Genomic DNA, 13,571 nt, shown 5'->3' on the forward strand with positions numbered 1-13,571 from the left:
CGCAGAGTCTTTATAGGGTGGTCAGGAAAAGGACCAAGGCGAGTGGAATGGAGCCAAAGAGGGCACTGGGCCAGTGCAGGCACCTGCGTCAAACTTGGGTGCTCAGGAACAAGCGGCAAGCTGTACCCTTCTAGCACGGTCACTATAGTCAGCTCAGTCCACTGTAACGAGCTACTATTGTTCTTGCATTCCATTCTCGTGGAGATGCATATCAGTCCTCGGCAGGCGCCCCACCTCAGCCAGGCCAGGGGCTCTCCCCAGTCTCTCCGGGGGTCTTGGTCTTCAACCATCGGAGACAGTTGTGAGGCATAACACATCCTCGGACAGACTCTGACAGCATCTCCCTGGCTGCCCTCCTGGGCAACAGCCTCGTCATCAGTGCCGTGACCTCCAGCCACCACCTGCACAGCCCCATGTTCTTCTTCCTGCTCCACCTGGCCCTCACCAACCTGGGCTGCATTCTCACCACTGTCCCCAAAGCCATGCACAATTCCCTCTGGGGCACCAGGACCATCTCCTACACAGGATGTGCTGCTCAGCTCTTTCTGCTTGTCTTCTTCCTTGCGTCAGAGCTTGCCCTGCTGACCATCATGTGCAACGACCGCTACGTGTCCATCTGCAAACCCCTGCACTACGGGACCCTCCTGGGCAGCAGAGCTTGTGCCCACATGGCAGCAGCTGCCTGGGCCAGTGGCTTTGTCTATTCACTGCTGCACACGGCCAATACATTTTCCCTGCCCCTGTGCCATGGCAATGCCCTGGGCCAGTTCTTCTGTGAAGGTCCCCAGATCCTCAAGCTGTCCTGCTCCAAATCCTACCTAAGGGAACTCAGGCTTCTAATCTTCAGTTTTTTATTCACTTCTGGTTGTTTTGTGTTCATTGTTTTCTCGTATGTGCAGATCTTCAGGGTTGTGCTGAGGATCCCCTCTGAGCAGGGACGGCACAAAGCCTTTTCCACCTGCCTCCCTCACCTGGCTGTGGTCTCCCTGTTCCTCAGCACTGGCACATTTGCCTACCTGAAGCCCCCCTCCATCTCCTCCCCATCCCTGGATCTGGCCCTGTCAGTTCTGTACTCAGTGGTGCCTCCAGCCCTGAACCCCCTCATCTACAGCCTGAGGAACCAGGAGCTCAAGGACACTCTGAGGAAAATGATGACTGGATGCTTTTCAGAAGCAACAAATTGCCTGTTTTCTTGGGCATAATTTTCAGAATGGAACTCATGGCCCAACAGACCTTCCCGTGTCTTCGGTAGTGTTCAGTAGGTTTTTCTGTCAGAAAATTATCCCAATGAATTTTTTTTCTTAATCACCTCCATCTGATTCACTGTCTGCATCTTGAATTTGACCCAGAAACTCTGTAAACCAGGATTTCCTGTATTACTACATGTCAAAAAAAATAAACTACCTTGCAGTGCCTTTTTTTTCTGGGATCCCAACTCTGAGACCTGCATGAAGTTAGAGAGGAGAAGGGGAAAAGAGTCCCAGGAGAGCAGCACTGCCAGGGAGGAGCAGCACTTAGTCTTTTGCGTGCTGTTCTTCCCAACTCCGGCCTCTCCTTCCCAGCCCTTCTGTGGCTGTAAGGCTGCAGTGCTCTGGCAGTTTGGTCACTGTCCTGCTGTGTGTCCCTGCTGTCACCACAGGCAGGGACAGGCCATGGGCACTGCTGGGACACAGCTGGGCTCCAGCACAGCAGCTCCAGCAGCAAAGGGCATCTCCTGAGGGCAGGGCAGGGAGGCTTTGCTCTCCCTGCAGAGTCACTCTTGGGAACAGGCCCAAGAAACAGACTCTGAAGAGGCTCCTTGTGTTCCCTGTTCTCTCAGGGCTCAGTGGGATGACATCAGGGTCCCAGTGTGGCCTCCAGGGGACTCAGGGCTGGCTCAGGTTCTGCTTGTTGGTGGCCAGGGCCCATCAGATGGTGAATGGTCTGTGCTGAACCTTCCTGGGGCTCTGCAGCTTGTGCCAGGGCTGATGGCAGAGGAATGTGTGTCTGGAGGGCCTTGGGAGCTGCCAGGAGAACAGATGAGAGCTGCAGGGACAGTGTGTGCCAGGGATCAGCAGGGAGTGGGGCTCCCTGGGCACAGGCCTGGCCAGGGTGGGGTCACCCCAAGATCAAGGACTGAATGTCTGCTGTGAGCCAGGAGAGCTCTGCAGCCCCAGGGGACACAGCAGGCACAGGGAAAGGAGTCTGGGCACTGACTGGTGTGACCCTCAGGGAACTTGCCCAGGAGGATGCAGGGCAGCTCCAAGGCCATGTGGCAGCCCTGGAACAAGGGAGGCAGCTCTGAGCAGCCTCCATGGCCCCAGCAGAGCCTGTGTGGAAGGGGGTCAGTGCAGGGAGCACCATCTGCTGCCTGTGTCTCCCAGGCTGAGCAGCAGAGCCCAGCAGAGGCACCACAGCCCCCGTGCTCTGCAGAGCAGCAGCCCCAGCTCAGGGCTGGGGGCAGCAGGGCAGGGGCTGCAGCAATGGCTGCTCAGGCCAGCACAGACGTGTTCCCCTGGGAAAGGCTCTGTGGGCAGCTGGCATGTGCCAGGAGCAGAGCAGGAGCCCGTGGGTGTGCAGAGGAGCCCTGGCAAGAGGCTGCCCTGTCCCTGGGGCAGCAGGAGCTGCCTGAGGAGCTCCAGGACCAACTCTGCTGCTGTGTTGGGCAGTGGGGCTGGCCCTAGAGCTGCACAAGCTGCCTGAGCTGAGCATCTCCTGAGCATTGCAGACACAGAGTGGCTGTCCCTGACCTCCAGTGCCTCCAGTTCCTGCTGCAGGGCCAGACAGGACTGGGCTGCTCTGCAGGGCTGGGGCAGGGAGAGGAAAACAATGGGCCCCTGGTTAGAAGAGTCCCTGTAGTGTCAGAATGATCTCCATGGTTCCATGAGGCCCTGCAGTGTCACTCTGGCCCCTTGGTTCCATGTGGCCCCACAGAGTCACTCTGCTCCCCTTGGTCACACCAGGCCTTGCAGTGTCACAATGTACCCTTGGTTCTCTGGGGCCTGCAGTGTCCCTTTTGAAGATGGGCAGGGTCAGCACCAAAAATTGGCATGAACCTAAGGAATAATGGGATTTATATAATGCAGAACTGCAAAGAATCACAAAATGAGAAGCTCAGCAATGCATCCAATCATCACTACCAAAGCTTGCCTATAATGATTAAGAAAGATCCATCACCAGTTATCCTCAGACTTTCCCATCATCCACATCCACACATCAGCTGGGAGAAGCTTTCATAGCCAGGGACTAGAGAGCCACTCCTAGCAACTGGGAATTCCTGCTTGTGTGTCCACCTTTGCAGGCAATGAGGTGGGCAAAAATCCAGGAAAACTAGGCAAGAAAACAGTACTCCATAGTGTAAGGCCTACAGAGCAATATTTGTTTATTCAAGGCCGGGAGTGACAGGGATAGTGCCACAAACTCACTCATCCATTCCTCACACAGTACTAGCTTTTATACTTTTTTTTTTAATGTTCACATTTTACTTTCCTCACCTTCATATTATAACATATTTTCTAATCCCATGATTATGTAAGCCCTTGTAGCACATGCATGGTCTCTGCATGAGGTGGTTGTCAGCCACCTGGTGGTCGTTTTCATGAAGGCTCAGAAAACTTCCTTGGGCTTGAACTTATTACCCCTGCTTCCTGCACATGCTAGATAAGATTGCCTGCTGCAATAGCCCGTGGTTAGCTTTTTGCAGTTCGCTTGTGTCGTGGTTTGACACTCACCCAATGCCAGGCACCCACAGGAGTCATTCGCTCACCCTCCACTGCCAGCTGGGCAGAGAAAGAAAAAAAATATTAACAAACATTTCATGATGGAGATATGGACCAGGAGAAATATTTCAGATGAAAAAAAGGCTCAACTTAAGTTGTAAACTTGTAGAAGAGTTTTAGAAGAAAAAGGCCACAATTTATTGATGGAAGGATTGAACAATCTCTGCTATCAGGGAACAGTAGGAGGTTTTGTACTCTGCCTGCTGAGTGCTCTGTTGTTCTTACATTGCCTTGAATTAGCAAGAAAGCAGCAACTGTAATAGCTTGTTGGTCCCTTTCATGGATGCCTCCTCAGAGAAGCTGAAGATATGTAACAAGTTTCTGTACCTTCTCATAGATGCTTGAAGACAAAAATGCTGATCATAAGACAGAACAAAGAAGAATTTGCTGCCAGAAGACGTGAGCCAATGAATAATCATTTAGAGTGCTTGAACATGAGATTTTAACCAATCACAAATTGTTTAGCTGTGTCTGCTTCTACTCTGTAACCACATAAATATAGGGAATAAAGAATAAATGGGAAGATCAAACCTAATCATACTGATGTCTGTTTAATACTCGGCTCCTTTCTCACGATAATTGGTGACCTCGCTGACGTGATTCTGGACCGACAGTGAAGCTCCAAACTCTGGACACAGACACAGGAGCTCCGGGGGAGGAGAAACTGAAGTGGGAGGAGAAACATCAGAGAGACGTGGGAGCTGAATTCTGAGAGCATGCCTCAGACTTCTGCACAGTAAGAACTGCGAGCAAATGGAATTAGATGCTGCAGTTCAGCTGTTGCAAAACATTCTCTCTAAGAGAGGCAAAGCAACAGAAGCAAAGCACCTTCACAATTTAGTGAAGTGGGCACAGAAGCAAGGGCATTTACAAGAAATCCTTCTGATATTTAGCCCTTGGGAATGGCAAGGCATTGGAGAGTGTTGTTGGATGGAGGGAGACTGACTCAACTGATGTTGATCAATCAGGCTCGATTTTATTTGTTTTCTCACTTACATTTATATTCTAAATAATTAGTTCATACATATTGCAAAAGCCAAGCTCCTGATTGGTAGTGACTACACAATAGCTTACTTCATGCTATATCAGCATATTGCAACAGTTGTATCGCCTTATAGCGTTCAGTTCCTCTTTTCTCATGATCTCAGTTTTCTCTCCCTCATCCTCATGCTGGCCTTGTCCTAGCTTCTAGTTACAATATTAGTCTAAGAGCTATTGTGTCCCTTATCCTCTACCCATTCCTCAGCTATCTTCTCCACAATTCCCCCTTTTTCTTTAATGGTTGCAAGCACTTGGGACTGACGACGAAAAAAGCAAGCAAACACCAATTTCTCACATAGAATGACAATTAAAATCATAAGCAAAAATCGTAGCCTTTCTTTCAAAAGCTGAGTTAGCCATGGTGTTAGACCAAAAGTTTATAGCGGCTCTGTTCTGAAGGACTGTGTGTCTCAGGCTGTTTACGTCCTGAGTGAGTGCTGATATGACCTCTGTAGTAACATTTGCCTGCTTTATAGCTCATCATGCAAGTTTACTGTATTTGCTAAACAATCCTCTGTCCTTTGGATTAGTAAGATTAAGGGGTAACCCTATCAGGCAGGTTTTGAAAGGCTGTGAGACACTGGCTAATGACAGACAAAAAGCATTAGTCTTGGTTGCATTTGCCCAAGTAACCCACACATTAGCATTTTCCCATATTGGAGGCATTGCGTTTGCCCCTCTTTTTAGATTTATGCCCCCTCTTAGCAAAACGAGCACAAAGATCATCCCAGTCATTTTCTAGAATTACCCACTTTTGGGGGACATCTACTGTTTTACCACATCAAGTAACACAAATCTTTGAGCATGCAGCAGCAAACAAGCGTACAGCGTGATGCTTTATCTCCCAGCGTACTCCGGCTATTATTCTTTGTTCCGGAGACTCAAACAACTGGCTTGCCAAGTGGGCGGGAAGCCCTGTATCTTTTCTAGTGCAGTAACGGGTGTCTCCCTGCAGTACCGATCAAAGCACAAATAACAAATTCGAAAAAGTTAGTAAAGAATCCCTCTCTTCAGCAGGCAATATTACTTCTTGCCATTCATTTCCCTGTTGCCATGTAATAGCAGCTTTTTGTGACCTTTTCCCAGCATCTGTGAAAACTGTGATTGCTTCTGGGATGGGCTGTTCACTCCGCAGAGGTTTGCTCAGCCACTGTTGTTCTCCCACCCATCGCAAGGGTGGGGGCCACTTTACCGTTGTCACAACTGTGGACCCTCCTCCCAGCAGAGCAAGGCCCACCTCCTCATGATTTTCAATGTACCATTGCAGTATATTTCGAGCTATTGGCAACAGAATAGTGCCTGGTTCATTTCCCGTAATCTGTCGTGCACGCTGTCTACCTTTATGGATAAGAACTGCCAACATTTCTGATTTTTGAAAAACAGTTTTACATTGTCGTAGGGGTAGCTGTAACCATTCTAATACCCGAATGTCTTTCTCCTCTCCCCTATTCTCCCCCTTTTTCTTTAATTGCTGAACAAGGGCTCCAAGAAAATAGCGTTTCCCGAGACATATAGCCAAATCAATAGGCAGGAGAGGGTCATGGCAAGAAGTACTGCCTTGCTGAATGATTTCAGCAAACCAAGAGCAATATTCCCATTGTGCTGTTGTCTCATTTTGCCGATGAGAAACGTAACTTTTCCACGCTTCCCTTGCACATTCTTGTTTTCCAATTAAACAAGTGCGAAATGGATTGGAAGGTGTGGCAAGTGATAAACATAAACTATCCTGACCAGATTGGTTAACCCAAGTGACCCACATGTTTTGCCTTTCATCTATTTTTGGTAGCTCTGTGAGCCCAGCGGTGACAACACATATCCCAGTCAGCAGGATCCACCTGATGCATATGAGGTATTCCCACCCCATATTTGCAGGTTGTCTGCAATATGCGAGTAGCCTTTTGTGCCAACAGGCGACACACCTCTCTTTCTATTAAAAATACCAATTCCAGCCTATCTCTTTGACCTAAATCTTGAACAAGGTTTACTGCTTCTGGCACAGTACTGCACCCTGTATAATTTTTTATGGCTGTTTGCCAATTATAACGATGCCAATAAAAGGAGCAGCATGGGCACCATGGCTCTGCAAGCTGCTGTTGAAAAACCCACCACTGTCTGCAACAAGCCCCACAATATATTTTTACCCAAGCACCACAGTTAGGCTCGTTGCAGTGCAGACAGTTAGAACTCTTAATTAATCGTAGTCGGGTGCTTTGTAGTTCATGCAACAATGTTAGTACATCAGTTCTATTTTCTACTACTAGAGGATTAGGCCACACTGGCTGGAGCCGAGCTATCACAGGTTGAAGGAGAAGGAGCAGGCGATGCCGCTCTCGTTCTGCCGGACTGCTAGGTGCTGTCATTCCCTGCTTGCATCCAGCGGCTGGGAATCCACACAGGACCTGTGGGTGTAAGCACACACATGTGACCTCAACCAATATATTGTACTTCAGCAGGTCCAGTGTTAAGAATGCTGATCCTCCTGTAGAGCCAAAACCATAGTATCCTCTTTGTGTTTCCGAGCGATGTTCCAGAGCCAAGGTTGAAAATGGTAACAATTGAGCTATCCGGGTGCCAGCTGGAATGAGCACCAGAGGATACAGTGTCTGTGCTAAAATACAAATCTCGCCTGTAAAATCAGCATCAATAAATCCCACAGTAATGTCCAATCCTATTTAAAAAGTAGAAGATCGTCCCAAAAGTAAAGCAGGAACTGACTGTCTCTGATAGGTTACTGGTCCCTTTACTCCAGTGGGAATTGGCACAGGGCGATTGTCCTTAATAGATATGTCCACTGTGGCTGCCAAGTCCAGGCCGAGGCTCCTGGAGGTGGCGGGGTGCAGGTCGCTGGCTGCTGTACAGCTGCTATTTGTGTCCCGGCGCGGCGGCTGGATGGCACACTGGTCTTGCCGTTTCCCGATTTCCTCCGACAGGCTCCTGTGTTATGGGTATCAGAGCGACACTTCTGACACCATACTCCACTTGCAGGACACTCTCGGCAAAAGTGACCTATTGCTCCACAACGGTAGCACCGTCCTCGGTCTCCTCCACCTCGCTTCAGCTGACTTGCTGTAACAGCAGCTTGGAGTGGGGCAAGAGCAGCAAAAACTTGAGCCTGACTACTCTCAGCCTGTTTCTGAAATGTTTCACTTAGCCTTTTAATAGCCTCGACAATAAATGTCTGAGGCCCAGAGGGTACAGATGCTGCTTTCTCTAGAGCCTCTTCTACAGACCAATTAGCTCCCAAGGTGTTAACTAGGTTTTTTGTAGCCTGATTACTATTTTGGAGTATACACTGTTTTAACATAGCTCCTTGCATATAGAGTGGCACTCTAGCTTTTTCTATTCCCTCTAATAGTCGATCTACAAATTTGCCTAATGGTTCTTCTCTACCCTGTTTTATTCCCATATATATAGGGTTCTATGTGGATCTTTTACCTTATCCATAGCAGCTCTAGCGAGCTTCATGACCTCTCAACATTTTTCCGGTCCTAACAGAGCCTGTGCCTCTGTCCTTATCTAATTACCTATTCCCAGCAATTCATCTAAGGTAACCCCATGTAGAGGATCCCCAGGTTGTCTCTGTGTGGCAACTGACTCCTGCGCTAGGGTTTGCCAGTGAGCGCGAAATAACAAAAGTTGGTGGGGTGTAAACACAAGCTTAGAAATACCCCGACAATCTGCTGGCAACAGCAAATATGTACCCCAGATATAATCCAGCATTTGCTGAGCAGGCTCACTGTTTACCCCATATTGGCTAACAGTGGAGCGCAATTGGGAAAGTAATTTCCAATCAAGGGAAGTCAACTGGGCAGTGACACCTCCTCCTGGTGCAGGATTTATATACTACTGGGCATGCTATCGGGCTCCCTGCTTCTATCATCTGTGCATCTCTCTGTTCTACTTCGTTTTTAGCTAGGCCACTCCATGCCTCCCTCCGATTTTTGGCTACTACCTCTGTTAAATTTGATTCAACTTTTGGAATAGTTTTATTGCTCTCCCCAGTCCATGGTAATGGACATGAATTTGTCAGCTGACCCGCAGCGACTGGAGGCATTGGGGGAGCTGATGGTACAGAGTCTGCAGCTACCGTGTTCCCTCTGGTGGCACCCATTTGCTCTGGAGGCAGATATACTGTTGTACATCCAGGAGGCAAGGGAAAGTCTGACTCTGATGAATACATTAGATTCTTTCCCTGGGCTGCTACTGTTTGCTGAGCTGCTCGTTTTTCTATTTGGAGTTGCAGCAGAGCATTATGTACTGCTTGCCACTGTTTCTTTAATCTTTTAGCTCTTTTATTATCATTTAAACTCGCCTCCCATATCTTATCCTCAAATTTTTGCCATTCAGAAAGCTTATATACTGTATGGGGGTTCATAAAACACCTCTTAGCATACCCATATGCTAGCAAGCCTGGCAACTTCTTTTTAATATCTATACCCTGGACTTGCCATTTTTCTAGCATACAGGCAAATAAATTATATGCTGCTTGCCTCTCCATGTCAGTCAGCGCTGTGCAGCTCCCAGAGGTCTTTGGCAGCACATATCAGCCGGCCCCACTGATGTGAGCACCGGGGCGCGGAAGAGCTTTTTTTTCACCGTCCCTCTGCTTGCAGGACTTGAACTCCTACTCCTCCAACCGTGGTGCCATATCACGTTTAGGGGTCACCATTTGTTGGATGGAGGGAGACTGACTCAACCGATATTGATCAATCAGGCTCGATTTTATTTGTTTTCTCGCTTACATTTATATTCTAAGCAATTAGTTCATACATATTGCAAAAGCCAAGCTCCTGATTGGTAGTGACTACACAATAGCTTACTTCATGTTATATCAGCATATTGCAACGGTTGTATTGTCTTGTAGCATTTAGTTCTTCTTTTCTTATGATCTTAGTTTCATTCTCTCATCTTTATGCTGGTCTTGTCTTAGCTTCTAGTCACAATATTAGTTTAAGAGCTATTGTGTCTCTTATCCTCTACCCATTCCTCAGTTATCTTCTTTACAACTCCAAGTCCCTTGGAGCATCCCTGGGCCCCAGGGAGGGCAGGGAGTGCCAAAGGCTCCCCAGGGACTGGTGAGAGCAGATCCTTGAGGGCAGGATTGCAGGGAGGCCAAGGCTGTGAGCAGGGAACTGCAATGCTGAGCAAGGCCTGGGCTGGTTGGAGGCAGCAGAAAGGCCAAGGGCTGAGCCCAGGGCTGGGACAGCAGGGCCTGTCCCTCGCGGGTGGCTCGGGGCTCTTGGTGGGGCACTGGGATGGCAGGGGCAGCAAGGACAAATGTCCTCAAGCTGCAAGGCCTGGCAGCCTCCTCAGGGAGGGGCCAGGCAGAAGCAAAGTGCAGGCCCTGAAAGGAAAGTTCCTCCTGTGGGGCCTCCAGAGGCGCTGCCAGAGCCCAGGGGACAAAGGCCTGGCTGCCTGTGGCCCTGCCAGCCCTGCCCAGCCCTTGGCCATGTGTCCTGCAGGCTGTGCCCCCTGTGCTGCTGCTGCTGTGCCCTGGCCGGCTGCACACGCCCATCTCGCTGTCCCCCCAGCATTTCTCAGCCCAGCATTTCTGTGCCCTCCCTGGGCTCCCTGCACCCAGCGCTGCCGGCTCCTGGCACACAGAGCCAGCCCATGGCCCAGCCTCACGCTGGGACACCTCCTGCACCAAAATTCTGCCCTGGAGGGACTTTTCTTTTTCCTCAGCTCCAGCCTGAACCTTCCAAGCTGCACTTTGGGGAGGTTTCCTTCTCTTCCCACTGCCAAGGAAACCTCTGTCTGCTGCTGTTCACAAACAGAGAAGGGCTGGTGGGGGATGTTGTGGTCAGAGGCTGTTTCGGGTACAGTGACCATGAAATTATTGAGTTTTTATATATTCTGTGTAAGAAAGAGGGGCATCAACAAAATTCTGCAGCAGACTTACAGAGGGCAGACTTTGGAGTATTCAGGATGCAGATTTGGGGAGTGCCAAATCAGGTACTGATGTTTTTAATGGGAACAGCCATTAAAAAAAAGTGGTCCAGGAAGGATGGATGCACATCAGGAAAGAAATGTTGAAGGAGCAGGAACACCCTGTCCCTCTGTGCCAAAATATGAGCTAGCAAGGAAAATGACTGACCTGCTTGGACATGGGGCTTCAGCAGGAACTCATGGGAGAAAAAGAGGGTGCATTGCTATTGGACAGAGGGGCAAGAAACTCAGAAAATGTTTCAGGATGTTGTTTGGCCATGCAGAAAGAAAATTAGAGAGGTGAAAGGATAATTAGAGAGGTAAAGGATAATACAAATGATTTTATAAATATATTACTGGCAAAAGGAGGTATAAAGACAACCTCCGTTATTTATTAGATGTGGTGGGGAGGAATATAGTAACTAAATTGAGGAAAAGGCTGAGGTACTTAACTCCTTTGCCTCAGGTTTCAACAATCAGACAGGCTGTCCTCAGGACAAGTGCTCTCCTGAGCTGGTAGATGGGCACAGGGAGCAGAACAGGCCCCCTGTAATCCAGGGGGAAGCAGCTGCTGACCTGCTGAGACACTCAGATGCTCACAGGTGTCTCTGGGACCAGATGGGATCCATCCTAGGGGCAGGAGGGAGCTGGTGGATGAGTTCCCCAAGCTGCTCTCCAGCATTTCTCATCAGTCCTGGCTCCCCAGGGAGGTCCCAGAGGACTGGAGGGGCCAATGGGAGCCCATCCCCAAGAAGGGCTGGAAGGAGGATCTGGGGAATTCCAGGCCTGTCAGCCTGACCTGGGTGCCTGGAGAGGTTATGGAACAGATCACCTTGAGTGCCATCACAGGGCACCCACAGGATGGCCCAGGGATCAGAGCCAGCCAGCGTGGATTTCAAGATCTGCATTGATGATCTGGATGAGGGGATTGAGTCCACCATCAGCAGATTTGCAGGTGACACCAAGCTGGGTGTGAGTGTGGATCTGCTGGAGGGTAGGAGGGCTGTGCACAGGGCCCTGGACAGGCTGGATCCAGGGCCCAAATCCAGCCATGGGAGGTTGAACAAGACCAAGGGACGAATCTTTGGTCACAGCAACCCCTGCAGTGCTCCAGGCTGGGGACAGAGTGGCTGGAGAGTGGCCAGGCAGAAAGGGAGCTGGGGCAGTGCTGGACAGCAGGCTGGACATGAGGCAGCAGTGTGCCCAGGTGGCCAAGAAGGCCAATGGCCCCTGGCCTGGATCAGGAATGGTGTGGCCAGCAGGAAGGGGCAGAGCTGCTGTGCTCAGCACTGATCTGCCCCCAGTCCTGCACACAGACATTCCTGCTGCAGCTCCAGAGAAGAGAACAGAAGGGAGATTTCCAATTAGCCATTTGCTGGGAGAACCTTTAGTACATTTAGAGCTACTGAGAGCCCAGCTCCTCATTGACATAGTCTTTAACCAGAGAAAATGTGGAGCGAAACAACAAGACAGGGCAAAAACAACGGCCTTTCTATTTGGACAATTATGAAACACAAAAACACATTAAAAAAAAAAAAAAAAAAAAAAAAAAAAAAAAAAAAAAAAACCACCCCACACAACCAAGCCAAGAACTATCACACATGGCTTTTATTACAAATGATTTGCAGAAACCAGCCAGCAGTTTAATGTTTCTGAAATAGTCCAGAGGTCAGTGTCCACACTGCAGCCCTGAGCTCCTGGTTCCTCAGGCTGTAGATCAGGGGGTTCAGGGCTGGAGGCACCACCGAGTACAGAACTGACAGGGCCAGATCCAGGGATGGGGAGGAGATGGAGGGGGGCTTCAGGTAGGAAAATGTGCCAGTGCTGATAAACAGGGAGACCACAGTCAGGTGAGGGAGGCAGGTGGAAAAGGCTTTGTGCCGTCCCTGCTCAGAGGGGATCCTCAGCACAGCCCTGAAGATCTGCACATAGGAGAAAATAATGAACAAAAAACAACCAGAAGCTACACAGACACTAACAGCAAGAAATCCAGCTTCCCTCAGGTAGTTGGAATGTGAGCAGGAGAGCTTGAGAATCTGTGGGATTTCACAGAAGAACTGGCCCAGGGCATTGCCATGGCACAGGGGCAGGGAAAATGTATTGGCTGTGTGCAGCAGAGCATTGAGAAAGGCACTGGCCCAGGCAGCTGCTGCCATGTGGGCACAAGCTCTGCTGCCCAGGAGGGTCCCGTAGTGCAGGGGTTTGCAGATGGACACATAGCGGTCGTTGCACATGATGGTCAGGAGATAATACTCTGCTGTGATCAAGAACATAAAGAAAAACACCTGTGCAGCACATCCTGTGTAGGAGATGTGCCTGGTGTCCCAGAGGGAATTGTGCATGGCTTTGGGGACAGTGGTGAGGATGGAGCCCAGGTCGGTGAGGGCCAGGTGGAGCAGGAAGAAGAACATGGGGCTGTGCAGGTGGTGGCCGCAGGCCACGGCGTTGATGACGAGGCCGTTGCCCAGGAGGGCAGCCAGGGAGATGCCCAGGAAGAGGCAGAAGTGCAGGAGCTGCAGCTGCCGTGTGTCTGCCAATGGCAGCAGGAGGAAGTGGCTGATGGAGCTGCTGTTGGACATTCCTTCACTCTGGGCATGGTGGGCTGTTGAAAGAAGACACGGACAAGCTGGGGAAGACTTCTTTGAGTTGATCCTATGCTATTTTCATACACCTGTTCTGAAAATTACTTCTCTTTCTTTGGGGACATTTCACTCACCTTTTTTATATTTTTGAGCTCAGGTTTGCCCTTATGAGTAACTGCCCCTTCCTTTAAAGGATCAGCAATCCAGTTCTTCAGCAGTGGTCTCAGCCTGAGCACTGGGAAGACAAAGAGGGAAAACAGCT

At 49.7% G+C, this 13,571-nt stretch overlaps 1 protein-coding gene across 1 annotated transcript; it reads right to left on the minus strand.

Moving 5' to 3' along the window:
- Positions 1–12,370: 12,370 nt before the first annotated feature.
- Positions 12,371–13,306, minus strand: LOC310920710 (olfactory receptor 14J1-like; the record flags this gene model as incomplete). Its single annotated transcript, XM_083880770.1, has 1 exon — positions 12,371–13,306. The coding sequence occupies one exon, from the start codon at positions 13,304–13,306 to the stop codon at positions 12,371–12,373; it is 936 nt and encodes a 311-aa protein (XP_083736896.1).
- Positions 13,307–13,571: the final 265 nt, after the last annotated feature.

The sequence above is a fragment of the Zosterops lateralis genome, assembly GCF_965231275.1.
Source record: "Zosterops lateralis genome assembly, chromosome: 31".
Taxonomy (NCBI): domain Eukaryota; kingdom Metazoa; phylum Chordata; class Aves; order Passeriformes; family Zosteropidae; genus Zosterops; species Zosterops lateralis.